The 27,964-nt window shown below is 71.6% G+C and overlaps 2 protein-coding genes across 6 annotated transcripts; one reads left to right on the top strand and one right to left on the bottom strand.

Annotated features, from left to right (window-relative positions):
• Positions 1-82: 82 nt before the first annotated feature.
• Positions 83-7,845, bottom strand: PVALEF (parvalbumin like EF-hand containing). The gene is made up of 5 exons (XM_059671492.1): positions 7,719-7,845; positions 1,612-1,724; positions 1,387-1,522; positions 1,019-1,134; positions 83-159 (listed from the first exon to the last, which is right to left on the bottom strand). The coding sequence occupies exons 2-5, from the start codon at positions 1,715-1,717 to the stop codon at positions 113-115; spliced, it is 405 nt and encodes a 134-aa protein (XP_059527475.1). The 5' UTR covers positions 1,718-1,724; positions 7,719-7,845; the 3' UTR covers positions 83-112.
• Positions 7,730-27,948, top strand: AATK (apoptosis associated tyrosine kinase). 5 transcript variants are annotated; one of them, XM_059671488.1, is made up of 14 exons: positions 7,730-7,855; positions 14,122-14,255; positions 16,309-16,453; positions 18,203-18,282; positions 18,687-18,805; positions 19,019-19,106; positions 19,694-19,827; positions 21,203-21,287; positions 21,817-21,938; positions 22,597-22,746; positions 23,058-25,599; positions 25,685-25,820; positions 26,104-26,286; positions 27,093-27,948. In XM_059671488.1, exons 1-14 carry the CDS (start codon positions 7,804-7,806, stop codon positions 27,131-27,133), a joined length of 4,011 nt encoding a protein of 1,336 aa, XP_059527471.1. In that variant the 5' UTR covers positions 7,730-7,803; the 3' UTR covers positions 27,134-27,948. The 5 variants fall into 5 exon arrangements, with proteins under 5 accessions (XP_059527471.1, XP_059527470.1, XP_059527472.1 ...); XM_059671487.1 differs by having other exon boundaries at positions 18,687-18,877; XM_059671489.1 differs by lacking the exons at positions 7,730-7,855; positions 14,122-14,255 and adding an exon at positions 15,023-15,454 and having other exon boundaries at positions 18,687-18,877.
• Positions 27,949-27,964: the final 16 nt, after the last annotated feature.

Genomic DNA, 27,964 nt, shown 5'->3' with positions numbered 1-27,964 from the left:
AGCACCCCCAGCACGCAGCTCCCCACACACAGGCCACGCCCGGGCGTTCATCTCATGCTGGTTTATTCCCCCTCGGCCTCGGCGGGCGCTCGCTGGCTGGGTGGGCATGGGGCTACTTCTTCTTCGGGATTTTCTCCTTCTTGACCAGCTCGGAGAATTCTGGAGCAGGAGACAGGCTTCCATAGGTGACCCCTGCCTTGTGCCCCCCAGAGCCCTGCAGGCCCAACGGGAGGCGTGCCCCCTTTCTGAGCAGGGACCCCACAGTCCTGGGGGCCTGCGCCCGCCCGCCCGGGGCTCACGATGGAGGGTCTCTGTGGGGACCCTGCACATTCCCTGAGAGCCTCCCTCCGCTTCAGTGGGGAAACTGAGGCAGGGAGGGGCTGGGGGCTAAGTCCTGAGCAAACCTCTCAGCCTGTGGAGCCTTGCCGTCACCCCACAGGTTAGGGTTTGGGGACGTGGAGGCCTGGGGGTGAGGGGGGCCCACAGCTGGCAGGGTGCCTGGGCTCTGGGCTGTGTTCCCCCTTCCCAGGGCCACTTGGCTGCCTGCCCTCCAGGCCCGCGGCCTGCAGCTGGGTGACCCGAGCCTCCGGGAAGGCCTGCCGCCCCACGAATGCCACTTCTCCCACGGCCGCCCCCACCCACACCCACTGCCTAGGCCGCAGCCCTCCCCAGCCCACCTCCCTCCTGCGTCCACCTCTGGTGTCCCCCCCCACCCCCACCCCCATAATCTCCCCTGGCCCTCGGCCTGAGGCTGCCCAGGTGACCTGCCCCAAAGCCAGCCCTGTGGGCCCCTCACATCCAGCATCTGAGACTCAGTTTCCCTGTCTGTGACTTGGGGGCTGCGGCCTCAGGGGCTTAGACCAGCAAGAGGCAGCCGGGCTGACAGGTGGGGGGGTGCCCATCACAGATGGCTGTGCGCTTGGGGGGACGGGTCCGCGCCTGGCAGCGGGGAGCCACTGCGCTCGCCTCGGGGACGGTGGACCGAGAGGGACCTGAGAGACCCGCCCGCGCCGCCCACCTTCGAAGTCAATCCTCCCGTCGCCGTCGGTGTCGGCCGCCTGGATCATGGCCTCGGCCTCCTCGTCCGTCAGTGGGGCGGCGGGCCCACTGCTGGGGACGGTGGACAGGACGTACCTGGGCCGGGCGGGCTCCGGTCAGAGCCGGGGCGTCCGCCCTGCCCGACCGTGTACAAAGGGCCCGTCTTACAGGGGAAACGGCCCAGCCGGCCGGGTCTGGTGCTGTCCCTGTGGCCCCGCCTCCCAAGAGGTCAGTGGGGCCCACGGAGGGTGCGGGGTCTGCTGGGCGGGTGTGGAGGCGCACGGCACCCCCACACACACACACACACACACACACGCGCGCGCGCGCGCGCGCGCGCGCGGCTGTTACTTGATCTCGTTCCACTCGATGAAGCCGCTCTTGTCCTTGTCCAGCGTCTGGAAGGCCTTGCGGATGGCGCCCTCCAGCTGCCCCGAGGCCTGGAACTTCCGCATGTGCTCGAAGAACTTGAGGTAGTTGAAGGCGCCTGGGGGAGCAGGCGAGGTCAGCGGTCCCCACCCTGGCCGGGCCCGAGGGAGACCTGGCGGGGGGCGGGGGGCGGGGGGCGGGCTGTACCGTGGTGCCTCACGTCCGTGGGGAGCAGGCCTATGTCCTTGTCCGACAGGGACGTGCCCATGGCCAAGGCCACCTTCTTCATCTGGGAGGAGAAATCGTCGTCCATGCTGGCCCTGCGGGGAGGAGCCAGCTCAGCGCGGGCACAGCCGGAGGGTGCTCCGCGGGGCCCCTGCCCCCTGACCAGACCCCCAGCTGCCCTCGGGGCCCTGGCCTTGCAGAGGCCCCTGTGCCAGGCCCCGAGGAGGACGAGTCTGAGTCCCGCCTCCTGCTGGCCACGGTGAGGGGCTCCCCCATGTCACAGAAGAGACGAGGGTCCCAGTGGCAGGTGACGCACAGCAGGGGTGGCCGTGGCAGCGTCTGCTCCCTCCGTGCTCCCGGGCTGTCCTTCAAGGCCCAGCAAGCTGCCTCCTCCGGGAAGCCTCCCTGGTGACCTGAAGCCCCACTTCCTCCGGCCAACCTCAGGCCCAGGCTTGGCCTCACGCTCCCGGACCCCAGGCCAGGGGGTCCCGGTCGTCCTGGCTGGATGCTGACTCTGGGGTGTGCTGGGCCCGGGCCCATCTGGAGCTGGACTGAGGGAGGCCCAGAGACCCCATCTAGCAGGGTGACCCGCCCCCTGTCCCGGCCTCAGAAGGGCCGGCTGAGGTGCATCTGCCCACAGCCTCTGGCGAGGTGTGCGTGTCCCTGTCCCACTTCATGCGGGGTCACCGAGGCAGGCCCCCCCCAGGCAGACAGGCCCCGAGGCTGGCAGGAATCCCAGCCGGGCGGGCGGGGGTCTGGGCACAGGCAGGGCCAGCAGCCGGGACCAGGCTGTCCTGTGCCCCTCATGGCGGAGCCTCGAGCTGCTGGGCTCTCGGGTTGCTGTCCCCGGGGGCGGGTTGGGTTCTGGGCTCGTGGAAAGCAGCTATTTCAGAGGCTCCTTGGCCCTCTGGAAAGTTCACGGGCGTGGAGCCTTCTGGAACAGGCGCCCGCCCCACGGCAGCCCTGTGGCCTGCGGGTCGGAGGGGCCTGGGCCGGGCTGGTCCTCGCCCCGCACTCAGCACCTGGGGTCCCCCTCTGACCCCGACTCAGCCACGCTCCCTCCCGCACGGGCCTCGTGCCCACGCCTCGCAGGCCGGCCCCGCAGCTGCCTCCAGGCTGGTTCCCGCGGGGCTGCCCCTCCTCCTTTTCCTGCCTTCTCTGGACTCCCTGGGGCCCCCGCAGACCCCAGGGCCTCCCCTTGTCCTGTGGGTGAGGACGGCACCCCAAGATCAGGGTGAGCCGCGTGGGGCCCAGCCACCCCTTCCCGCAGGGCTCACCTCCGCCTGCTTCCCTCGAGGCTCTGGGAGGCGTGTCAGGCTTGGGGCCTTTATACCTGTGGCCGCCCGGCCTGTTGACAGCTTGGGGCTGCAGCTGTCCCCCAGCCCTCCCTGGCACTCCAGCCTGGCACTGGGTGCCCCCAGGGGCTCGCTGGCACTTGCACACCCAACTGGCTGGGCAGGCTGGGCATTGGCAGTGCCTGGCCTCCCGGAGCCCGGGGTGGGGGTGGAGAGAGCAGACAGGGTTTCTGCTGTCACAAGAGGTCCACCTGCCTGTGGCCCCACAGGGTGAGGGGCTCGTGGTCCCCGAGGTGGTGGCTGGGCCCACCAGGGTCACAGGGGGGGCGGGGGGCCGGGGGGCCAGGCCAGGAGGGCTCCGCGGGCATGGGGAGCAGGGCTGTGTGACCCACAGGGCCGGCCTCTCCCCCAGCAGGTCCTGTGTTTCTGTCACTGCAGAGGGCGTTCTGGTGTCTCTGTCCAGGGCACCGTGTCTCCCAAGAGTGGGGTGACCAGGCTGAGCATCAGAAGAGTCCACGTGCCTGCACCTTCTTCTCCCGGAGGATCACTCCAAAGCTCCCAGCCCAGCCGTGCCCCAGCCCTCACACTGCGGCCTCGTCCTGGCAGCACGGACGCCCACGTGTGTGCCCCATGGGGGGCTGTTCTCGGCGTGTGCGTGCCGCCCTCGTGCCGCCCCCGTGCCGCGTGGAGGACGCCAGTTACAAAGGCCCCTCCGCACCGTGTGCCCCGCTCCTCCGTCAGCGTCCGGGAGAGGCGACGGCTGGTGCCGCCGGGCGGGAACGGGCCACGGGGCGCTGGGGTTTGAGGGCGCGGAGCAGGCTTGATCTGGGGCGACAGAGACACCGGAGGAGACGGCCGCGCGGCTGCACCGAACGCGTGAAATGCCACCGGGCTCTCCGCGAACCGTGGTTTCTCACGTGACGTTACAAAAATATAAATGGGCAGAGTGAGAAATGGTGCTTTTAATAAAGTGTGAGTTAAACACGATCATAATGAGGCCAGCGGCACGGAGGGTCTGCAGGGGGACGCTGTGCCCGCCCGCCCGGCCCGGGAGGGAGGGAGGGAGGCTGTCCTGGCCTCCAGCCCAGGGCGGGGGGGAGGGGCGAGCGCGCAGGCGCCTAGAGCAGCACCTGCCCCGAGATGACAGATGGCCGGTCCCTGGGCTGCCCCGTGCGTTTCATCTCTGTCCACAGTCAGGCAGCCCCTCCTCGCCCGCAGCCCTGGCCCCGGCCACTGGCCCCTGCGCTGGGCTGAGCTGGCCTGGGGGGGCCATGGACCACCCAGAGCCTGGGGACCTGCTGTCCTGTGTCCAGGAGGCTCAGGTGTGGCCCTCGGGGTAGGGCACTGGGCGGACGGCAGGGGGTGGCTCTCCTGGCCCCCTCCCCCCACCCCGGTTCAGCCGGCACCCCTATAGGGGCAGCCCAGTCGTGCCCGGCCGGAGACAGACACGGACAAAACTTGCTTTTCTCTTCCCACAGCCATTTCCACTCAAGGACGAAGCTCTTCCAGGCCACCCTCCCCCCCAGTTCATGAGTGTCCCCTGGGGAATAGGGGGCCCTGGTCAGGTCAGCTTGGCACCCCGACACCTTCCCTCTCCTGGGGTGGCTCTACCCAGCCTTCTGAGGTCTCCTTGGCAAGTGTGGGTGGCCCCCTGACCCCCACCCTGCGGGGCACAGCTGCAGTGGCCGGCTTTGTCCGGGAGGGCTGCCTCAGGCCAGTTGGGGTCCGGGACAGACTTCCCCTTCCAGCACCCCACACCCCACACACATGGGGGGGCAATGTGCCTCACAGGGCACCTGGGGGCTGAGTCCTGGCCAGCAGGGGTGTCCCTGGGCCCCGTGACGCCCACTGGGGTGCCCGGTACGTGGGTGTGTGGGCTAGACCTGGGGTTATAGGAGGTTTCACATGGTGCTGCTCCCCTCCCCACGGCCTGCCCCTGTGTCCGTCACCGTTGGAGTGGGGTGACTGGTGACCCCAAAAGTCATGTATGTCTGTGTCCCTGCTCCCGCCGTCCTGGGATGGGCCTTGCTTTGCTGACGGGACCAAGTTAAGATGAGGCCAAACCGGATTGCGTGACAGTGGCCCTAAAGCCGATGGCTGGTCCCCCACGGAGAGGCCCCCAGGAGCCGGGTGCCACTCCCACACAGGCTGCTCCCCAGGAACTCGGGCCGAAGGTGCTGCACTGAAGTGGAACTCGTGGTATGGAAAGGGCCTTGGCCCCCAGATGGCCTGTGGCAGCTTCCCGGGGTGCAGCTCACGTTCTAGGGGGGCCCTCGGTGGTGGTGGTTAGAATTGCTTTTTTATTTATTAACCTTCACCCAAGGCCACGCTTCGGGGGGGGGGGGGGGGGCGGGAAGAGAGAGAAACGTCGACGTGAGAGAGAAACACCCATCGTTGCCTCCCATTCAGGCCCTGACCAGGAACCAATCGGCAACCTGTCCGTGCTCTAACCACTGAGCCCTCCAGCCGGGCAAGTGGCTGCTTTCAGAATTTGTTTACAACCACAGCCTCTGACTCCTCACCCCACAGAGGCCCCACGCCCCTTCCGTGTGGGGGTTCAAATGGCCCCAGACCCTCACGTCTGTGGAACCCTGTGTGGGTACCCTTGTGTCTGGAGCGTGTCCTTCTATGGACGGGAATGTTCCATGTGTGGGTCCACTCACCTGAGGTTTGGTGCCTCACGTCACCTAAGTCCGGGGTGCCCCCCCACGCCCTGCCGTGGGAGGCCTCCCCCTCGCCTGGCTCATGCCTCGGCTGTCCTGGGTCTCGGCCCGGTGACCCCCCTGTAGATGCCGCTCCAGAGAGCACCCCTAGGGTCGTGGTGACAGGTGTGTGGCGCCCTGACCCCCCACTGTTGGGCTGGGCCCCTGCGGGGCCTGTGGAGGGTGCTGGGGTGTCCCGCCTGCCCCCCTGTTCAGGGGGAGGGCACCTCACCAGGGACTCTCACTATCCCGGAGTCAGCAGAGGCCAGCACAGTGGGATCCCAGGGTGGGCTGGCCCGTGGTCACCCCCAGACTGGCAGGTCCCTCCTGCCCTCCTCACCCCTGCATGCCCTGCTCACAGGCCCTCGCTCCCCCTGCCCTCCTCACCCCTGCGCGCCCTGCTCACAGGCCCTCGCTCCCCCTGCCCACCTCACCCCTGCACGCCCTGCTCACAGGCCCTCGCTCCCCCTGCCCACCTCACCCCTGCACGCCCTGCTCACAGGCCCTCGCTCCCCCTGCCCACCTCACCCCTGCGCGCCCTGCTCACAGGCCCTCGCTCCCCCTGCCCACCTCACCCCTGCGCGCCCTGCTCACAGGCCCTCGCTCCCCCTGCCCACCTCACCCCTGCGCGCCCTGCTCACAGGCCCTCGCTCCCCCTGCCCACCTCACCCCTGCGCGCCCTGCTCACAGGCCCTCGCTCCCCCTGCCCTCCTCACCCCTGCGCGCCCTGCTCACAGGCCCTCGCTCTCCCTGCCCACCCTGACAGGTGAGGCCTGGGGTCCGGCACAGCTGGGGCCAGTCCTCTGCCCTTTCCCAGAGGCTGCGTCTCCGTCTCCGTGTGGGCTGGGCTTCACCTGGGCGGGAGGCGGCTTTCAGCCCGTCCCACTGGGGGTGCCGCCTGCCCCACTGGGGTGCTCCCGGCCACAGCCTGGGGTGTGAGCACCTGCCCCCCCTCCCCGCGACCTCTCCCTCTGTGGCAGCAGCCAGGCAGCACCAGCAAGGACCCCAGGTCCCCCTCCTCCCCAGGCCTGGGGGGCACCCACAGCAGGGGACCCCTAATGTCTGAAGGAAGAAGGGTGCCCTCTCCCAGGGCCTGAGGGGCCTCCCCATCCCTTCCCAGTCCCTGTCCAGCCCCTGCCCAGCCCCTGCCCATGACCTTGATCCCTGTCCTGGGCAAAGCCCGGCCAGCCCTCCCCTTGCCCCCCACCCCCACCCCCGGGCCTGCCCAAGCGCCTGGCTCCTTGGCCGGGAATGAATGGAGGGATGGGTGAGGGGGGACCCACGTAACAGCCACCCGCTGCACCGGCCCCCCAGCTCCAGCGGTGGGAGGGGCCTCGGATCCGGCCCCAGGCCGCCCGCCCGCCCGCCCCGCTGTGCGCTCGCCACCCGCTCCGGGCGGGCAAGATGGCGCGGCGGGGCCGGGGCCGGGGCCAGTGCGCGCGGGGCGGGCGGGCGGCTGCCCGGGGGTCGCGGCGGCGCAGGCACGGGCACGGGCGCGGGCGGAGTGTGCAAAGCGGCCCGGCCCGACCCACGCGGCCTCCGCACCTGCTGAGCATGGCCCCGCGCCGGCTGACCCCGCGCGTGGGCCCGGCGCGTCCCCGCCTCCTTGCTCCCGCCACGGGCCCACCCGCGAGTGCCGCACGTCCTGGGGGTCCCTCCCCGTGTCCGCGCAGGGGCCCTCCCCCCCCCACCCCCGTCCCCAAAGCTCAGCCAGGTCTCCGTGACCCCCGCCTTCTCGGCCCCACCCCTTCTCCGCTCTCCCATCCTCAGCTCTGCCCCCCGCACCCCCCTCCTCAGTGACCCCAGCATGCGGGTCCCCCCACGCGCATCTCGGTGACCCGAACCCCCGCACTGCCTCCCCCACACCTCCGGGCCCCCTCCGCCTGCGGGTCCCCCCTCCTCGCGGCTCGTGGCCCCCCCCCCCCGGCCGGAGAGGAGCCCCCCCCAGCGCGCGCGCTCCCGCCGGTGTTTTCGGGCAGCACCAGCCCCGAGCCCGGCGCGGCGGCCCGGACGGAGGCGCCTGCGGCCACCCGGCTCCCCCCCGCACCGGCGCCCCGCACCCCGGAGCCGGCTGCGCTGTGGGCGGCGGCACCTGCGCTGTGGGCGCCGGCGATGGCGCGGAGCGGGCCGGGGCCGCGGGCGCTCTGAACGCAGCGCCGGGAGCCGCGGGCCGGGCCATGTCCTCCTTCTTTAACCCCAGCTTCGCCTTCAGCTCGCACTTCGACCCCGGTGAGTGCGCGGCGCCCCCTCGGCCAGGCCAGCTGCCCGCCCGGCCGCTGCGGACATGATGCTGCCCGGCCGGTTCCTGTTTTGCATGGAAATTAACCCTTTCCCCACCCAGCGCCGCCGGGGAGGACTGGCTGGGGCAGGACCCCCTGCAGGCCTGCGATGGGGTGGGTGGGCGGCGGAGGTGCCCCCTCCCTGGCCCTGTGGGCGGCTCTGGCTCAGGTCAGGGGGGCAGGAGGCCTGCATTGGCCCCAGGTGTCCGAGGAGAGGAGGCCAGGACCAGCTGAGGCCTCCCGGGAGGTGTGGGAGCGCCCCTGGGGCCGAGGCCACCAGGCCCCCTCCTGGCCCAAGGTCCTGGCTGGAGGCTCCCGGCCGGGTAGGAGCCGGCCTGGAGCTCTGCCCGCCACCCGGCAGCTGCGTGTGGAGGTGGGAGCCGTGGGCACATCCGTGGGACAGAGCCTCCGGCCGAGGCTCAGGAGAGATGGGCCTCAGCGGGTGCCCGGGTTCTGGGGCAGTGAGGGGGGCCGGGGGGGCGCTGTCGGCTAGCTGCCGGGACCTTGGGCCAGGCCTCTCCCCTGCCAGGCGGGTGGCCCTGGCTGTGTGTTTACCCAGGGATGCCTGGCCTCCTGGCAGAGTGGGCCTGTGCCTGTGCCCGCCAGCTCCAGCCCTGCCCTGGGTGGAGAGAAACCCTGCCCCAGGCTGGGGCCCAGGCACCCACATGGCCCTGGGGCCGTGGCACCAGCTGATTCAGCCAAAACAAAGCTGGGCAGCATGTGACGGGCTCTCCTGGAGCGGGCCATGCCTGTGGTGATGCCCGGGTCCCCTGGGCATGGCCCTGGGAGGCGTCCGCCCCAGCAGCGGGGGAGGGAGCTGGCGGCAGGGTGTCTGCGGGGCTGGGGTGGGTGTCACGCTCTCAGCTTTCCCCGGGGACTCAGGCTTGGAGAACACAGTGTCGCCCGCCCATGACCCAGGCGTTAGCCCTGGCCCGGCCGCAGGGCAGGGGGTGGAGGGGCCCGCCGAGCCGCCCAGGCCCAGAGCCCTCAGGGACGGGCGAGGCTGCTCCAGGCAGGAGGGTCCTGCCTCCGGTGGGGGTGGCAGCACTGACCGCAGGATGTGGGGGTGGTCTCCCCTCCCCACACTGGGTGTGTGGGGCTTGAGCCCCTTCCCCCATCGGAGACCACAGCCCTGCTGCACGTGTGGGTGCACAGCTGTGGCCGATGGCGGGTAATGTAGATGGTTTTCAGGGAACAGCTGGGAGGCCAGGGCCCGCCCCCCTGCAGGTCAGTGACTTCGGGAGGAGCCGCTCTGGGTGGGGAGCTGTGTGACCGGTTGGGGAGACAGGGCTCCTGGGGGCTCCCACGAGGGCCTTGGGGAGGAGGAGGGGTGGGGTCCCCAGCCCACCACCCCCTGGAGTCCCGCAGCCCAGTCTTACCTCCTGAGCCTCCGTTTTCTCATCTGTGAAATGGGACGGCAGTGCCGACTCCCAGGTCCTGGGCAGGCGGGGAAGCGCCTGGTGAAAACTTGACGCTCAGTGAGCAGAGACCGAGGGGGCCGGTGCTTGGGGCCAAGCCACAGCGGCTCCCTGGCTTCCCCATCCCCACGGCGGGAAGCGCTGGCTCTTGGGAGGTCTGCCCGCGTCTGTGGGGACCGTGCTGGGGGTCCCCCCTCAGAGGGCGGGCGTGTGGCTGAGTTTCTGTGGTTGCTCCACAGTCGGGGGTACACAGAGCGGCTGGCCCGGCAGAGGGGGGGGTCCTCGCAGTCCCAGCCCCCGGCCTCGGGGCTGTGGCAGGGCCCGGGCAGCGGGCGTTCTGGGCAGCCCCGGGGTCATCTGTCACAGGTGACCCTCACTGTGGCTGTGGCGGCCTGGCCTGGCTCCTCCAGGTGAGGGTGTGGCCCTGTCTGCCCCCGGGACAGGGCAGCTCCCACCCACCACCTCCGGGCACTTGGCATCCGGCAGCCCTGACCGGCTGGCCTCAGGCGGGCCGGAGGGGGCCGCCCGTGCACGTGCGCGGCCTGGGGCCAGACCTGGGCTCTGCCAGTCACACCCTGCCTGGGGGAGGCCACTCGGGGTGGGGGAGCCCCTGGGAGGGTCCCATAGGGCCCACACTCTGCTCCCACCCACTCGGATTCTTAATGAACGAGGGCCCCACGGTCCTGCTGGGGCCGCTGTCCCGCCGGGCACCGGGCAGGGCCCTGTGCAGGGACGCGGGGGCTTTGTAAGGAGGTTCCCGCCTGCGTTTGCTGCTGGGGTTGGAGCCCCCGTGGCCCGGGAGGGCGTCCGTCTTGCTTCCCGGGAGCTGCCTGACCCTTTGGCAGGAGGCAGGCAGTCCCTGGCCCCGGGATGGACGGTCCTCCCAGCCCGGGACTGGCGCTCGGGCTCCGTGGGCAGGGCCAGGTCCTCGCCTACCAGGCTCACGGACGGGCACGTGGCTGCCACGGCTGAGCCAACCCTGGCCTGGGACTGAGCCTGCGGCCCTTCCTGCTGGCCTTGCCGCCCACTCTCTGCCCAGCCCCACCTGGGCTCCAGCAGAGACCTGCTCCCCCCCTCGTCCCCCCGCCCCCTCGTCCCCCCGCCTCCGCGTCCCCCCAGCGCCCTCCGTCCCCCCAGCGCCCAGCAGGGGGTGAAGAGGTTTGGAGGGTCTGTGGTGGCAGCCGTGGGGCGCAGTCTCCCACACAGGTGCCCCCCAGGCCCCTCCCACCTGCTGGGGTGGCGCCTGGGCGCGGCGGGGGCGGGGGGGGGGGGTCTGGCCGGACCTCTCCCCAGAGCCGGGTTCTGAGCAGGAGGTGAGCCTTGGCTTCCCCTCTGGCTGAGGTCAGGGCCAGAGGCCTGGGGTCCGCGGGCCGTGGGGCTGCCGCAGTCCAGCGCCTGGGTGGGGGGCGTCCTACAGATGTGGCCTCGTCCTGGGGGCCCCTGGGGGAGGCCGGGTTGTCTGAACACACGCATGTGGGCACGTGCCCTCGACCACGCTCCCGCCCCCGCCAGGTGCCTGCTCACAGACAGCCAGGGGCCATCCAGGGAGAGGGGAGGACAAGGGCTGAGCCTGGTGCTGCTGAGGAGGCGCCCAGTGACTACCACCGCCCCCCCCCCGTCTCCGCCGGCAGGGGGCGCCCTGGCCCTGCTGGGGACTCTGTTCCTCCCTCAGGCAACCCTTTGCCAAGAAACTTTGCCCCACAGGCCCCCCCCCACCCCCCCACCCCCGTGCTGGGTCTGCCCGGTGGGTGGCTTGTGGGGGCGTGGGCACCCCTCCTGCCTCCCCAGGCCCCCAGAATCCTGCCACTCGCTTCACGGGGTGTCAGGGACAGACGCTGGGCTCTGCTCTCCCGGCGCCCGGGCACTCACGCCGCGGGTTGCACAGTTCCTTCCTGCACCAGATCCTGTTTGCGCCACCGGGCACGGGGCCGGGGCGGGGCCAGGCTGTCCTCAGAGGCCTGCGAGGCCCAGCCAGGCTTGTGGTGACCCCGAGCCTGAGCCCCGCGGGCTGTGCCGGCCCCCAGTGCAGGGCGGCCGGGGCTCCCTGACTGGGCCGGGGTGGGGGCCCCTACACTGCCCTGGCTGCTCTCGCCGGATCCGCAGGCCGTGGGGCTGGGCCGGGCGCCGTGTCTTTCCGGAAGGTGGCACGGTGCCGTGGCTTTGGGGTGAGTACCTCCCCGGGGCGCCCAGGGCTGGGAGGGAGGTGACAGCCTTCAGGGCCGCAGAGCCTGTGACCAGCCTGGGACCAGGTGCATCAGAAGGTGGGGGCACGGGGTGGGTGCTGGGGGTTCAGCTGTGTGCAGACTGGGTGGGCCAGTGTGGACCCCGTGAGGGCATTCCAAGCAGTCCAGCCCTGGGGGCATCTGAGCCCTGTGTGGGGGCGGGTCCTGAGCCCTGGGGGCTGTGGGCACAGGCTGTGTGTGTGGCAGGGGGCGGGGAGGATGCGGGGGACCTGCGTGCGGACGGGGCCCTGGCCCATGGCTGCCCTGACCTGCAGGAAAGAGCATCCATGAAATTCAAGGGCCTTGACGAGTGTCTGACTGGCAGCGTTTTATTTACTTATTTATGACACTAGAGGCCGGTGCACGAAATTCCCTCACAGCCCTGGCTTCCTGGAAGGTCGTCCGGAAGGTTGTTGGCTGTCTGGTCTAATTAGCATATTACGCTTTTATTATTATAGACAGATATCTTTATTGATTTCAGAGAGGAAGGGAGAGGAAGAGAGAGAGAGAGAAACATCACTGATGAGATGAGAGAGAATCATGGACCAGCCGCCTCCTGCACGCCCTGCACTGGGGATGGACCCGCAACCCGGGCCTGTGCCCCGACCGGAATCCAACCGTGACCTGGTTCATAGGCCGACGCTCAGCCACTGAGCACGCGGCCGGCTGAAAGCATTTTTAAATCCAGGCGGAGTCTGTGGTGTGAGCGTGATCTGCGCGGTGGCATCTCCTGCCGCCACCGGCTCGCTCCAGCTCCGGACATGCTCAGCCCCCAGAAAGCCGGGGGCCCTCGTGCTCACCCTGCGCCTCCTGCGGCCTCCGTGCGCCTGCGGTTCTGGGCGCGCCTCGCTTTCCCGCCGGCTGCTCTCAGCCTGTGTCTCTGCGCCCTCCCCAACTCGGGCGATGGCGGGGGTTGAGGCTGGAGGGGGCTGAGTGCCCCGCCCTCCTCCCTCCCAATGGCCTCTGACTGCCCTCCCCCTCTCACCCGCCCCGCACCCCTCCCCCCTGGCAGCCCGGCCTGTTCTCAGCTGAGTCTTGGGGGGTTTGGTTCTTTAGATCCCACATGTGATGGACCGAGGGGGATTGTCTTTCTCTGACGTATCCCATCAGGACGACCCCTCTGGGCCCCGCTCTGCCGCGGCAGGCGGTCACCCCGCTTTCTCGTGGCCGCGCAGTGTTGCTGGTGCCCGCCAGGCCTGCCTCACCCGCTCGTCCACGGCGGGTGTGGGCTGCGTCCAGGTCTTGGCTGTTGCAAAGGGCGCGCCGTGGACGTGGGGTGCACAGGTCCTTTCAGATCAGAGCTGGGCTCCTCCTGAGAACCCCGGGGGTGGGCTTGCTGGGGGGCAGGGCGCCGCTGTTTTCGTTTTCTTTGGAGCCTCCACACGGCTCCCCTGACGCCGCCCAGGCCGCAGGCCCCAGCGAGCAGGAGCGTGAAACACCTTAACGTCACCGTGATTTTATTTTTTGCCGTTGCTATTATTCACCCTCCTCGTTGCTGGGTCTGGAGACAGGGCCTGGGGGGATCGGCGTTGGGAGCTGAGAGGTTGGGGGTCTCGTGGGCAGAGCTGGGGGCCGGGGGGCGGCACTAGGGGTGCTGGCCCTCCTCTGTCTAGGGGACGCCTCGCCGGCCCCACCAGGCCGTCCTGGAGGCACCAGAGGGCCGAGCTTCCCCCAAGCCCAGGCTCAGCGTGGAGCCCTAATTTGGGGGCCAAGCTTGTGTTGGGGGGCCTGTCGTGCTGTCCTGGGCACCTCGGTTTCCCCACCCAGTGAGGGTGAGCCCTGAGGGGGCTCCCATGGACCAGGGGCTGCGGGAGGGGCCCCCACCGTCTGCAGGGGCCTTGGTGGTTGGTTCAGCAAGGGGGCGACGGGAGGTGCCCGGCCCACACAGTGCCCCCTTCCGGGGACAGCAGGGCCCCCGTCTCAGAGCCGGACAGGCCTCGTGTCCCACAGCCCTGGCCCCAGCTGCCCAGAGCCTGGCCAGTGGCCAGCGGCCAGCGCTACAGTGGCCCCCACTTAGGGGGGCCAGGTCCCCCGCCCCTTGGGACTCAGCCTTTCCCAGTGACACCCCTAGAGCTTTGGTAATGGGAGGTGGGGTGACCAGAGTCAGAGACGTGAAGGGGTCCCCCACAGCACCCAGACCCTGACCTCATGGAGGGGTGTCTGCGAACCCCTCAATGGGGAAGTGTGCCCGGGTGAGGCCACAGTGGCCCCCAGTGGCTGGCGGAGGGACTGCAGGCTCAGGCCCCTGCGCTTGCCTGGTGTGTCCGCGTGGGGGGTCCTGGAGCAGGGGTGGGGTGCTGAGGCTGTACCATGAGTTGGGGGCTGGGGAGCCTTGGGCAGGGGCGTGGCTGGCCCCTGAGCACATCTAGGGGGATTGGGGGCTGGGGGGTGGGATAGTGGGGGCTGCGGGAGTGGGGGCCGTGGGAGTGGGGGCCGGGGGGGCGTGGGGACCTGGGAGGCGTGGGGACCTGGGAGGCGTGGGGGCCGAGGGAGTGAGGGCTGGGGGGAGTGGGGGCCGGGGGCGTGGGGGCCGGGGGGCGGGCCGCAGAGGCCGCCTGACGCTCCCTCCCTTGCAGACGGCGCCCCGCTTGGCGAGCTCTCCTGGCCGTCCTCCCTGGCCGTGGTGGCCGTGTCCCTGTCGGGTCTCCTCACGGTCGTCGCCCTCATGCTGGCCTGCCTGTGCTGTAAGAAGGGCGGCATCGGGTTCAAGGTGAGGCCGGGGGTCCCCGGGGCTGTGGCCCGGATCCCGGGTCTCCTGGCCGCCTGGGGACCCTCTGAGCCGGGCGGAGACCACAGTGCTCCCCGGGGCTGCTGCCAGAGGCCTGGCTCTCAGGACCCCGCCTCCCTCATCTGGGTCCCTCTCGGGTCCCGCCTCAGGGGCTGTGCATAGGGCGGCCCTCTGCACGGGGAGCGGGCCGGGGCGCACGGGGGCTCCTGGGCTGGCTGGGAGGGGCAGCGGGAGCAGGAGGCCCGTCACGGCTGCAGCGCCTGGCATTGGGCTGAGAGGAAAGGGCTGTGCGGCTGACACCAGGGCCCAGGTGGGGGGCCGAGGGGGGCAGCATGGCCAGCGTGGACGGCCCACCCTGCCAGGGCCCCGCAGGGCGAGTCCCCAGCCGGCCCCTGGCTGCATCCTAGGGCCGCGCCTCCTGAGAACAGTGGCCGAGGGCGAGCCCATGGCTGCCCACCGCGGCCCCAGGCGGCAGCAGCTCTGACCTGGGAGCCTAGAGCCCCAACCAGCCGCCTGTGGGCCGGTTCTGCTGACCCAGCAAAGAGCCGCCCGCCCACGGCCGCCCCGCCCCGGCCGAGGGTCAGATTCCTGGGCTGGCGAGGTCCCGAGGGGGCGTCCTGTGCCCAGCACAGCACCCTGTGGGTCTCCATGCCGAGTGGCCACACCCGGCCATTTTAGAGGAACATTGTGTTTCTCGCCCCCCCCGCCCCGTTGTCACCTCACAGGGGAGGGGGTGCCCACCCGGTGAGGACAGTGAACAAGGACGCCTGTCACAAAGCCCACAGTGGACAGCGGGCAGTCTGCCCTCCTCCCCGACCCCTCGGAGCCCCGGGCCCCGTCCGCCGGGCAACCCTGGGGCCAGAGTCAGGAGATGCTGGGGGCCAGGGGTGGGGCGGGGCCCAGGGGTGGGACTCGGGGGCCATCGTATAAGTCACCCCTCCTTGTTCGCTGGGAGAACCGGGCCCCAAACAAGGGCCAGCGGCGGCCCCTCCTACAGGCGCCCCCTCACGTCCTGGGACCATGGCGCCAGGACATTCCAACGCCCGCGCCCAGGGGGCGGGCTGCACAGCGGGTCCGGCCGGGAGCTGTGCTGGGAAGGGCTGGGCGCAATGCTCACGCTGCCCTACCTGCTCGCCCGCGGTGCTGGCGCCATCCTGCGGGCCTCCCGGGGGCACCGGCAGGTAAAGGGCTGGGCCCAGGGCCGGGCCGACCGTGGGTGGGCAGCTGTGCCCTCTCAGAGGCGCGGGCAGCGGGGCTCACAGGCCCCGGAGCCTGTCCTCTGGGAACAGACGGGCGGCCTGCGGGGGCTCCCCGGCTCCTGCCTCCCTCTTGCCGCTGAGGAAGTCGAGGCCCCGAGAGGAGGGCCACCCCGGCCTCCTGGCCGCCCCTCCCGTGCCCCTCCCCGCGGAGGCCCCAGCAGCCTCGGTTTCCCCAGCGGGCGGGGCGGGGGCAGCAGGTCCCTTGCTGCGGCTTCAGGCCCAGGCCTCTGCAGACTTTGCCTTCAGGCCGCGCCGTGGCCCCGGGGAGGGCGTGTTCCCAGACAGACAGGTGTGGCCGCGCCTTTCAAACCCCAGCCACGCGGGTGGGGCCGCCGCGCCAGCTCCGAGGGAGGCGGGAGCGGGCCAAGGTCCGGCCGCTGGCCGAGGGCTGGGTAGGAGGCAGGCGCGGGCCTGGGGGAGCTGGGTGGGCTCCCTGCCCGACAGTCAGGAAGGCTCCTTGTCCGGGAGGCGGGGCGGGGGGGCCTTAGTGGCTCGTCCACAGGGGCAGAGTGGGCGACGGGGCTCAAGGACCACCCTTGACCAACACAGAACAAATGCCAGCCTCCTGGTGCCCCGGGGTCTGTGGGTCTGTCTGCCCAGGAGCCCGGAGATGGGGGAGGGGTGCCAGCCGAGGGGGTCGGGGCTTCACCCCCAGCTCAGGGGAGGTGGGAGCTCGGCCAGGAAGAGAGGCTTTTCGGACCTGCCCCTGCCCCTGCCCTGCCCCTGCCCTGGAGCTCACCGTGGCCCCCATGTCCCCCGCCCACCCCGTCGGCCAGGAGTTTGAGAATGCCGAGGGGGAAGAGTACGCCGCCGACTTCTCGGCACAGGGCTCCCCGGCCGCCGCTCAGAACGGGCCCGACGTGTATGTCCTGCCGCTCACCGAGGTCTCGCTGCCCATGGCCAAGCAGCCGGGGCGATCAGGTGAGTGAGCGCCAGGGGCGGGCAGATGGCGCCGCAGGATGAGGCTTGGGGCTCAGGAGCCGTGCTCCTGGGGAGGGGGGCAGGGTGGTGTGTGCCCCCTTCTGGGGGGACCTGGGGCGCTGAGAGCCGGCTGGGGAACAGCCCTGGCCCATCACATCCCCACCTGGGGCTGCTGTGCTGGGGCAGGGCCGGGAGGAGGGCTTAGGGTTAGGGTCCCAGGTGCCTGACCCAGACCCCCCCCCCGTCCCCCACGCCAGTGGCCACCGGGACATGGGCTCCGAGGTGCCCGGGGACAGGGCACACCCACTCCGGGCGGAGGAGCTCTCCCGGGCTCCCTCTGTGGGCGGCCCGTGAATGGGCCTGTCACTCAGGCGCGGGTGGGGGGCAGGCTTGCCCCCCTGCTTCTGTTCCCGGCCCTGCGGGGTCCTGACCAGACGCTGCCCCCTGGAGCCCGCCTTCACCGTGGGCTGGGTGCCCTGAGGCCCTGGTCTGATCCTGGAGCAGAGGTAGCTGCCAGCCCCAGGGCCCGGGCCCAGAGGTGTCCCCTGCACCCCAACCTCCCGGCCAGCGTCTCCACAGCCCCAGGCAGGGACGAGGGCGTCCATGCAAAGGACCGCCTCACACATCCGCGGTCGGCACCAGCCTTCCCGATGACCCTGGGGTGGCCAGCCTGCACCAGGGTGCTGGCCGCGGGGAGCTGGGGGGAGCCAGGGGCCACCCAGGGGCCACGCCCCCAGGCCTCGGCCTGGCACCCCCGGGACTGTGTGCCTGGGACTCTGAGAATCTGTGAGGCCCAGCGTTTTCTGCCGGCGTCATAGTGATGCTCTGGCTGGGGCCCCACCTGCCCGGGAGCTCCCCAGACCACCTCCCTCTGTGCCCTCCGGGACGCCGGGCCCTGTGGTGCCACAAGGTTGCAGGACGCCCTTCGCCCTTTGGGAATGAGAACAGACGCAGGTTTATTGCTCAGAGGGCCTGGCAGGGGCCGCCCAGCCCGGCCGCGTGCCGTGCGGAGGGGGGGCGCCCTTTCTCTTGGGGTGTAAAGGGCAGTGAAGGGGACCCCACGGCCCACATGGCCAGTCACCCCACAGCCAAGGCTCCTCCTGAACCGGGGCCTGTGGGCCGGGCTCGCTCTCCTGCTGGGGGAGAACCAGCCGGCGGGAGCCAGCGGGCTGGGGTGCAGGGGTGGGGCCCTGGGACTCAGAGCCCCTCAGCCTCAGGTCAGCATTCCCTGGCCCTCGGGGCAGCTGGCGTGGGAGCAGAATTCGGGGAATCCCCTGGGCCCCCACCGCCCGTCCCCTCCCGCCCTCCCCCGCTGACCTCGCCAGCTGGCCTGCAGGAGAATGAGCCCCTGTGTCCCCTGCTGGCCGTGCCAAGCAGCCCCAACAAAGGAGCCTTTGGCGAGCCTGGCGCTGGAATGCCAGCCTGTGGCAGGGGCGAGGGGACGGGTCGGTCCATGTCCTCCTTCCCGTGGCCTCGGCCCCAGCTGCACTGCAGGCCGCGGTGCCCACGCCCCGGCCGGCTCCAGGCACTGCTGGCCCCCTGAACCGTCCCTGTGGCCCGGGCACAGCCTTCCCAGACCCACCGGGACAGATGCCCGGACGCCTCCTGCAGGCCTACGACTCCCCTGGGCAGCTGGCGCCCGGCTCCTGACGGCAGCCCCCAGGGCAGCCCCCCGAGAGGCCAGGTGAGGGAGACGGGCGGTGGCGCAGGCGGAGCTGGGGTCCCTGAGCCCTCGCCCGCCTGTTACAGTGCAGCTGCTCCAGTCCAGGGCCCTGGGCCGGCACAGCCTGCTCTACCTGGAGGAGATTGGCCAGGGCTGGTTCGGGAAGGTGAGCTGCTGGCTGGGCTGGGGAGGGGTCGGCATCGAGGGCGGGGCGGGGTGGGCAGGCGGGGGGGGGGGGGGGGGAGGGGGGGAGTGGGGAGGGGGCGGGGGCGGAGGCAGGTGGAGACTGCTTTTCCTGGGAGCTGCCCCAGCCCTGGGGTCCCTTCTCTCTAGGTCCCCCCTGCTGGGCCCCTTCCTGGGGAGCTGGGGTCTGCAGCCTGGGAGGTGTGTGCTGCCCTGGGAGGTGCCCCCCCCCCCCAGAGGCCAGCCTCTCCCTGAGCCCCAGCCTGGGTGGGGCAAGCAGGTCCCCTCCTCCCCGCATGGCCGCCAGGAGGGGGGGCCAGACCCGGGTTCCAACGGGTGAGCGAGGCGGGGAGCGGCCCAGGGCGGTGGTGACGCGCGCGCCCACAGGTGTTCCTGGGGGAGGTGCACTCGGGGCTCAGCAGCGCCCAGGTGGTGGTGAAGGAGCTGAAGGCCAGCGCGAGCGTGCGCGAGCAGATGCACTTCCTGGAGGAGGCGCAGCCCTACCGGTGGGTGGCGCCGGGCCGGGCCGGGGGCTGGAGGCGGGGGCTGCACTGGGCACCGGGACCCTGTCATCCAAGGCAAGCACTGTGCCGTGCCCCTCCCCGCCCCTCCCCGCCCCTCCCGTCCCCTCCCCGCCCTTCCTCCCAGCCCCTCCCCGCCCGCCCACCCTGCCCTGTCCTGCCCTGCGTGGGAGTCCCGTCAGCCTGTCGGCTCCACAGGGCCCTGAAGCACAGCAACCTGCTCCAGTGCCTGGCCCAGTGCGCGGAGGTGACCCCCTACCTGCTGGTGATGGAGTTCTGCCCCATGGTGAGTGCCCGCCCCCCAGCTTCTCTCCAGGAGGGAGGGTGGGCCCGTATCCCCGCAGAGAGGACTGCTGAGCCGGGACCCCTCTCCCCACCCTCTCCCCACTCCATGGGCCTCCCATCTCCCCTACAGCCAGGGGCCTGCCCCCACCTCCCAGAGGCGACCCAGACTGTGCCCAGGCCCCTCCGCGGGCCCCTCCCCAGGCACTGCTCTGTGCCACCCTGAGGTGCCCTGGGCAGACACAGGCCCGAGGCACGCAGCCCCCGTCTGCTTTCTGGGCTCTGGCCACAGCCCTGCCCCAGGGGAGCGTGGCCTCCTGAGCTGGTGGTCAGCAGGTCGGAGCTGCCCTGACACGTGGGCCACCCGCCCGGTTCTGTCCGGGCTCAGCCTCCTGCTCACGTGGCCCGTCCGCCGCCCACCCGAGGGGTCCACTGGTCCGAACTCAGAAAGTGGCCTTGGGGGCCCACGGGCTGTGGGGCCTGGTCTGGAGAAAGTGCTGGGCAAACCCGCAGGCTCTGCGAGGGGGGGGCAGCGGGGCCGGCACAGGCACCCACTCCCACCGGCGGTGATGGTGCGGCTCCTCTTGGCAGGGGGACCTTAAGGGCTACCTGCGGAGCTGCCGGGTGGCGGAGCCCCTGGCACCGGACCCTCTGACACTGCAGCGCCTGGCCTGCGAGGTAGCCTGCGGCCTCCTGCACCTGCATCGCAGCAACTACGTGCACAGGTGAGGGGGCTGCTACCCAGATGGGGGGGGGCTGGTGTACAGGTGGGGGGGGCCGGTGTACAGGTGCGGGGGCCGGTGCACAGGTGGGGGAGCCGGTGTACAGGTGGGGGGGCCGGTACACAGGTGAGGGGACTGGTGTACAGGTGAGGGGCCGGTGCACAGGTGGGGGGGCCGGTGCACAGGTGCGGGGGCCGGTGCACAGGTGCGGGGCCGGTGTACAGGTGAGGGGCCGGTGCACAGGTGGGGGGGGCCGGTGCACAGGTGGGGGGGCCGGTGCACAGGTGGGGGGGCCGGTGCACAGGTGGGGGGGGCCGGTGCACAGGTGGGGGGGCCGGTGCACAGGTTGGGGGGCCGGTGCACAGGTTGGGGGGACTGGTGCCCAGATGGGGGGGCCAGTACCCAGAGCTCTTGGGGGCCGGTGGGAGGGCTGTGTCCGTGCGGCCTCAGGCACCACTGGGCAGGAGTTTTATTAAACAGAAAGCACAGGGCAGGTGGGCCAGACCCCTGCTCTGCAGGATGGCGAGGTGACGTATCCCTGCCCACCTGGCCGGCCGAAGCGCTGTCAGCCTGAGCTTGTCCCCTGGCCCCCTGGCCCCCGCTGGCCCCTGCTCTCCCGTCTCCCTCAGGCCTGGGGAGGGAGGCTCAGTCCTGCTTCCTGGCCCCTGAGGGGGTGCCCAGCGCAGGGGACGCGCCTGAAGAAGTGGCGATGACGTGGCCTGGACGAGACGGGCCGTCCTCCCCAACAATATCCTGGTGCTGAGTGATGACTCGCAACTCCAGCATCAGTGATTTTGTTGAAGAGGGCAGCTGCCAGCCTCCGACCTGCCCGGGTGCCCACTCGCCCTCATGCCCACAGCACAGGCCCATCCGTGGCCCCGCCCACGAACTCCCCATGGCCCTGCACCCAGACACCCCCGTGCGGCAGGCAGGGCCCCGGGACACTCAGGACTGCAGCTTCCCCAGAGATGAGCTGAGGGCGACGGCGTGGTGGGCGGGAGGAGAGACCAGAGTCCCAGCTGGCTGCCCCGAGAGACGAGGGATGGAAGGGTCAGCAGGCTGGTGACCCAGAAGAAGTGGGGGTGCAGGATGAGGTAAGGGGAGTGACCGCTGGCCATGCTGCTCTGAGGGCCCGGCCTGTTCTCCATCCCCCTGGGCCTCATGGTCCTCGTCCACATGGTAACGTTTGTGGCCGGGTCCCCGTGGACCCGAAGTGCCCGGTGCTGGGCAGGGGCAGGAGCGGGGCTCTGGGCAGGGGAAGGTGGCCGCCTCTTGGACACCCTCCCTGCCCGTCACGGGGCAGAGCCAGGACGCAGCCCCGTCGGTGGCCTGAAGCCCCCGCTGGGCACAGCAGGCTGACCCCGCCTTCCACCCCCAGTGACCTGGCTCTGAGGAACTGCCTGCTCACGGCCGACCTGACAGTGAAGATCGGAGACTACGGCCTGTCCCAGGGCAAATACAGAGTGAGCGGCCGGCCAGGCGGGGCCCAGGGCTGGAGGGGCCGAGGGGCGGGGCCCAGGGCTGGAGGGGCTGAGGGGCGGGGCCCAGGGCTGGAGGGGCCGAGGGGCGGGGCCCAGGGCTGGAGGGGCCGAGGGGCGGGGCCCAGGGCTGGAGGGGCCGAGGGGCGGGGCCCAGGGCTGGAGGGGCCGAGGGGCGGGGCCCAGGGCTGGAGGGGCCGAGGGGCGGGGCCCAGGGCTGGAGGGGCCGAGGGGCGGGGCCCAGGGCTGGAGGGGCTGAGGGGCGGGGCCCAGGGCTGGAGGGGCTGAGGGGCGGGGCCCAGGGGCTGGAGGGGCGGGGCCCAGGGCTGGAGGGGCTGAGGGGCGGGGCCCAGGGCTGGAGGGGCTGAGGGGCGGGGCCCAGGGCTGGAGGGGCGGGGCCCAGGGCTGGAGGGGCCGAGGGGCGGGGCCCAGGGCTGGAGGGGCCGAGGGGCGGGGCCCAGGGGCCGAGGGGCGGGGCCAGCGCAGCCGAGCTGTGACTGTCCGCCGCCTGCAGGAGGACTACTTTGTGACCGCGGACCAGCTGTGGGTGCCACTGCGCTGGATCGCCCCTGAGCTGGTGGACGAGGTGCATGGCAACCTGCTGGTGGTGGACCAGACCAAGGCCAGCAACGTGTGGTGAGTGTCCCCCACCCCACCATCAGACTCACGGCTCTCTGCCCGGGGCCTGGGTGTCTGGGGAGGATGCAGGACGAGTCCCACCTGCCCCCCCCCCCCCCCCCCCCCCCCCCCCGTGCTGGGGACGCGGGCTGGCTGCTCAGAGGCTGGTGGGTGAGGAAGGGCACGCCCGGCCCCAGTGAGGTCAGAGGGCGGCTGGAGCCCCGGAGAGCCCACCGACTGTCCCAGGAGCTGGTGAAGCCTTTGCCCCTGGAAGCAATGCTTCTCCCAGGCCTGCGTGTTCCCCAGCCCCCCCCCCCCCCACGCCCCATGCTGGCCAAGCCGTCCCGAGACGCCCCCTCGGCCTTGGCGCAGTCTGTCCCTCCCTCCGGCCTCTGCCAGGACCGCTCCCTGCGGGGACAGTGTCTGGTCTCGGTCACGGAAAGGGACTGGACGGGTGGATGAAGGAACACACGGTGGACTGGGCTCGGCGAAGGCGCGGCTGGCTTTCATTTGCCGGCACCTGGGCCCCGATGTGCGCCTGGCCCGCAGGTCCTGCGTTTGCTGAGGGAGAGCCCTCTGGAGGGGCGTCCCCGAGAGCCTGGCGATGGACCGCCCCTTGGTTCAGGCTCCGAGGTCCTGCCCCGTGCAGCCCCCGCTGACGGCGGTCCCTCCGCAGGTCCCTGGGCGTGACCATCTGGGAGCTCTTGGAGCTGGGCGCGCAGCCCTACCCCCAGCACTCAGACCGGCAGGTGCTGGCCTACGCCGTCCGGGAGCAGCAGCTCAAGCTGCCCAAGCCCCAGCTGCCGCTGCCGCTGTCCGACCGCTGGTGAGCACGGGACGCCGGCTGGGACGAGGCATCCCCGGCTGGAGGTCGGAGACAGAGGGGGTGTGGCTCCTGAGCACTGGGTTTCCGGCTCCTCCCGGCTCCCCTCTGGCCGGCAGTGACCTCTGCGTCCCACCCTGGACCCGCAGGGCAGCGGCCGTCTACCCGAAGCACTACGTGCCCGCAGGAGGGTGCGGGGGGATCCTTTAACTGCCCACAAGTGTGAGGAGAGGACCCCAGACCCCGAGGGCAGGTGGGCTCACTGCCGGGGCGGGGGAGAGCAGGGCTGGGCTGAGCCGGGCCACCGCCCACAGGTACGAGGTGATGCAGTTCTGCTGGCTGCAGCCGGAGCAGCGGCCCACGGCCGAGGAGGTGCACCTGCTGCTGTCCTACCTGAGCGCCAAGGGCGCCACGGAGGCCGAGGAGGAAGAGTTCGAGCAGCGCTGGCGCTCCCTGCGGCCCCGCGGGGGCGGCGCGGGCGGGCCGGGCGCTGCGGGCCTGGCGCCGGGGGGCGCGGGCGAGCTGGCCACGGCCTCGTCCTTCCCGCTGCTGGAGCACTTCTCGGGCGACAGCTTCCACGCGGACGGCGACGACGTGCTGACCGTGACCGAGTCCAGCTGCGGCCTCAACTTCGAGTACAAGTGGGAGGCGGGCCACGGCGCCGCCGCCTTCTCGCCGCCAGGGGGCGCGCTGAGCCTGGGCTGCCCCCCACGCCTGCAGGAGCCCTGTGCCCCCGAGGGCGCGCCCCCGGGCGTGGTGCCCGTTCTCAGCGCACACAGCCCCTCCGTGGGCAGCGAGTACTTCATTCGCCTGGAGGAGCCCACGCCCACCGCCGGCCACGACCCCGACTGCGCTGGCTGCGCCCCGAGCTCCAAGGGCCCTGATCACAAGGATTCAGACGGCGCGGCCGCCTTGCTGGCTATGGAGCCGCCCCGGGGCCAGACGCTTTCCACCGATGGCCCCTGGGGCCATTCTGACCACCACCCACACAGGAGCCCCACTCAGGACCCGCCCTGCCCCTCCTGCTCACCCTCACCCTCGCCCGGGGACCTGATGCTGGTGGAGGCCAGAGTGGAGGATGCTGACTCGGGTGTGGCTGCTCTCTGCCAGCCCGTCTTTGGGGACCCCCTGGGAGCATCCACCTCTGGAACGTCAGGACCCTGGCTGCCCAACAGCAGGCAAGGCCCCGAGTCCTGGGTCCCAGGCTGCACCGGGGGCCACACAGATGGCTGCCTTGGCAGGAAGGATGGCCTCCAGGCTGTCCCTGAGCTGGGCCATCCCCTGGCCCCAGCAGACCCCAGAGAGCCTCTCCATGGGCCAGAGGGGGTCTGCTTTGGCCGGGAGCCAGGCCGCTGCCTGGACCTCCCCTGTCTGTGTCCTGTTGAGGGCCTGGCACCTGCCAGGGGCCTGGTCACACACCCCTGGACAGAGGCAGCTGTGAGTGGGGGCCACGGCCCCCAGACAGAGCCCAGGTGTGCAGAGGAGGCCGAGGGCCCTGCTGGACCCCAAGTGTCCCTTCCGTCCATCCCGACCCCACCCCTAGAGGGAGCCCAGCTTCCCACGGAGGAGGCCAGCGCCCACACGGCCCTGCCTGCTTCCCCCACGCCTGCCAGCAGCCAGGCAGCTGCCACGGAGCCAGCACCCACGTGGGACGGAGGCAGCAGCTGCCTGGGGCTGGAGGCCCCCGGTAGTGAGGACGAGGACACGACCGAGGCCACATCCGGCGTTTTCACCGACTCGTCCAGCGACGGCCTTCAGGCCCAGAAGCTGGACTCGACGCCGGCCATCCGCTCCCTGCAGAAGCAGGTGGGCACGCCCGACTCCCTGGACTCGCTGGACATCCCGTCCTCAGCCAGCGACGGCGGCTGTGAGGTCTGCAGCCCGCCGGCCGTGGGCACCCCTGGAGGGCAGCCCCGGGCCCTGGACAGCGGCTACGACACAGAGAACTACGAGTCCCCTGAGTTTGTGCTCAAGGAGGCCCCCGAGCCGTGTGAGCCCGAGGCTTGCGGGCGGCTGGCCCCCGAGGGTGAGAGCCCCGGGCCGGAGACGCAGCTCCCGGCCTCCCTGAGCGGCCTCAGCGAGAAGAACCCCTACCGCGACTCGGCCTACTTCTCGGACCTGGACACGGAGCCCGAGCCCCCCTCGGGGTCTGAGAAGGGGGCAGGCGGTGTCCCGGCCCCTGGGCCGGAGCCGGACCTGGGGAGTCCCCAGAGCCCTGGGCTGCACCCTGCACAGCCGTCTGAGCCCTGGGTGCCCGGGGAGGCGCAGAGCCCCGGCCCCAGAGAGCTGTCGCCGCTGCCACTGCCACTTTGCGAGGACTCTTCCCCGGGGCCCAGCGCCTGCCCCACGGGCCCCTGGCAGGAGGCTCCCTGGCCCCAAGGCCCAGCCCAGGTGCCGGCAGTGCCCGGCCCTGGGCGGTCCAAGGTCTTCCTGCTGACCCCGGTGCCGCAGAGCTCAGAGGGCCACCGCCCCGAGCTCCTGGAGGCCCGCGGCCTGCTGCCCGCCCTGCACGAAAGGACAGGGGTCCGGGACGCCCCCAGAGCCCCGCTCTGCCTGGCCCTGGCGGGACTCCCCGCCGCCCCGGAGGGCCGGCTGGAGGAAGAGGAAGAGGACAGTGAGGACAGCGACGAGTCGGACGAGGAGCTCCGCTCCTACATGGTCCAGGAGCCGAGCGAGGAGAGCGAGGAGGAGGCGCCGCCCGTGCCCGTGGTGGTGGCCGAGAGCCAGAGCGCGCGCCGCCTGCGCAGCCTGCTCAAGATGCCCGGCCTGCTGCCCGCCGCCCTCCGCGAGGACCTGGAGCGCAAGAAGAAGGCCGTGTCCTTCTTCGACGACGTCACCGTCTACCTCTTCGACCAGGTGGGCAGCGCTGGGCTCCGCACGAGGGTGGGGGTGCGGTCCGGGGCGGGAGGAAGGCACGTCACCTGCTGCCCTGACCCCGCAGGAAAGCCCCACCCGGGAGCTCGGGGAACCCTTCCCCGGAGCCAAGGAGTCGCCCGCCGCCTTCCTGCCGGGTAGTCCCAGCGCCCCCAGCGCCCCGCGGCCCGAAGGCTCCCCCATCCGCTTGGCAGGCCCAGAGGGTGAGCTGGGGCGGGGCCTTGTGCCATGGGCGTGGTCTGAGGGGCGGGGCTACAGGGGTGGCGCGCGCGCGCGCGCGCGCGCGCGCGTGTGTGTGTGTGTGCGTGTGTGTGTGTGTGTGTGTGTGTGTGTGTGTGTGTGGTGCGGGGGGGGGGCCGCAGGGGCGGGGCCAAAGTCCTGCAACTTCACGGGTGGGTGGGGCGTCGTGGCGGGGCGGGGCCCGTGACGTCACTGGCAGTAGGGGTTGTCCCGCCCGTGACGTCAGTGACCACGGGCGTTTTGCAGGCGGGGCGCTCGGGTGGGACAGCGGCTTCCCGCTGACGCCAGTCGGGGAGCCCGTCCGGGCCGCCCCCGCCGCGCCCCCCAAGCCGGCGCCCGGCCCCTTCTCGCGCTTCACTGTCTCGCCCGCGCCCGCCTCCCGCTTCTCCATCACGCACGTCTCCGACTCGGACACCGGCTCCGCGGGAGGTGAGGCTGCGGCGGGGCTGGCGGGACCGTGAGTGGGCGATCAGGAAGGGCACCTACTGGGTGCCGGGCTCTGCGCTCACTCCTCGTGCGCAAGCTCAGTGTTCAGGCGGGACAGAGGCTCGAGGCGTCGGCGCGCAGGTGTCTGCCTGGCCCTCGGGCCTCGCTGTCTTCTCGCTTTTCCGAAGGCGCAGGCTGGACACTCAGCGCCCTGCCCTGCCCTCTGCCTGCCCTTAGCCCCCAGCCTGCGGCAGCCTCGCCCAGCAGAACCTGCGGGCCGGCCGCACCCGCTGCCCAGCACCCGGGGTGGCGGCTCGGTGCCTGGTGGGGCCCACACAGGGCCGAGCTCACCCCTCCCTTGTGCGGCTCGCCCCAGCCTCAGCCCTGGCGGCTCATCCCTGCCCGGTGCCTCCCCGCCACGTGCTGCCCGTTCCCCTGAAGGCCCACCACCTCCACGCACACCCTGGGGGAGACCCAGCCCGCTCCCTGGGGCCTCGGTGCGTCGCTGTCCCTGGACACGCTGTCCTGGGGGGGCCTCTGGACAAACAAGCGGGTCACCTGGAGCCCCGTGCAGAACGCTGGCCAGCCCGGCCTGCTTCCCCACCTGTAAAGGCGGACTCGGGGGGTGGGGGGCCGGGGGTGGGGTGTAGGCCCTGGCCTGGGCTGGGTGCTGGTGATTCAGTGGGAGGAGAAGTGGGTGTGGTCTCCACCTTGAGGGACAGACAGTGAGGGGGCTGGGCAGTGGCCCCAGGCCAGGCGGGGAGTGGGGGTCCTCAGCACCCCTCCGACCTCGGGCCCCTGTTCGCCAGGCCCTGCAGGAGGTGCTGAGGTCAGCTGTGAGGAAGCCTGAGGCCCGGGCAGCCCCCTTGGAGCCCCTGCCGGTCCCGCTCTGGGCAGCAGCGAGGATGGACCGAAGCGATGGTCGGCAGCAGCTTCCAGCACCTCGGTGCCCCCAGCACCTGGACGGTGGGGCGGCCGTGCACGCCCGCTGGTGCTGCCCGGGCAGGGTTCCTTCTGGACGCTGGGTCTGCAGCTGCCCGCTGGGGAAGCCCCACAGCCCCTGCCCCCCGTCCTGGCTGCCGCTGTCGGGCTGCTGGGCCTCAGCGCCCCGGGGACCTGCCCACGCCCTGCCCGCCCACCCCAGCGGGGCATTGCAGGATGCTGGGCCCCAGGCCAGGCCAGGGAGCGGCACGGGCACCGGGACGGCCTCTCCGTCCCCTTGGCCCCTCTGCCCGCTTGTGGGCTTGCTCAGTGCAGAGGCCCCGGGCTCGCGGGCCCACCATCCTTACCTCAAAGTCTGTGGCTGTATTTCCCTTTCACCGACTCGCTAGACCCATGGCTGTCCCTCCCCACAGGGTCTGGGCTGACTCCCGCCTCGGGGTCCCCCTGCTGGAGCCAAGGGGGCAGCTCGAAAGAAGGGGGACTTTTGGCCCCACCCCTGCCCTCGGCCCCAGGCTAGAGTGCCCTCCACTGGCTGCGGTCGGCAGTACCCTCCGAGGGCACAGCCCAGCCCCACCTGGCTGCCAAAGATGGGAGGCTCCCCCGCGGTCAGTGGGGGGGGGGCTGCCGGCAGGGAAGGGGACGGGTGGAGCTGGGAGGGCGGGCAGCACAGGGGTATTTTTGTACCTGCTATTGTTCAGCAAATGAACCGATGGAGGATTTGAAGGTGTTGTTGCCAAAG

The sequence above is a fragment of the Myotis daubentonii genome, chromosome 16 (assembly GCF_963259705.1).
Source record: "Myotis daubentonii chromosome 16, mMyoDau2.1, whole genome shotgun sequence".
Classification (NCBI taxonomy): domain Eukaryota; kingdom Metazoa; phylum Chordata; class Mammalia; order Chiroptera; family Vespertilionidae; genus Myotis; species Myotis daubentonii.
This window is presented reverse-complemented; position numbering and strand designations above follow the sequence as displayed.

Excerpts from the sequence above, each read along its gene's own strand:
- AATK (XM_059671487.1), top strand. The coding sequence starts at position 7,804 with ATGTCCTCCTTCTTTAACCCCAGCTTCGCCTTCAGCTCGCACTTCGAC. Across the intron at positions 19,828-21,202 it reads CGCAGCAACTACGTGCACAG|TGACCTGGCTCTGAGGAACT; the intron begins GTGAGGGGGCTG and ends TTCCACCCCCAG. Across the intron at positions 21,939-22,596 it reads ACCAAGGCCAGCAACGTGTG|GTCCCTGGGCGTGACCATCT; the intron begins GTGAGTGTCCCC and ends GTCCCTCCGCAG.
- PVALEF (XM_059671492.1), bottom strand. The coding sequence starts at position 1,717 with ATGGACGACGATTTCTCCTCCCAGATGAAGAAGGTGGCCTTGGCCATG. Across the intron at positions 1,523-1,611 it reads CACGGACGTGAGGCACCACG|GCGCCTTCAACTACCTCAAG; the intron begins GTACAGCCCGCC and ends CTGCTCCCCCAG. Across the intron at positions 160-1,018 it reads CGGGAGGATTGACTTCGAAG|AATTCTCCGAGCTGGTCAAG; the intron begins GTGGGCGGCGCG and ends CTCCTGCTCCAG.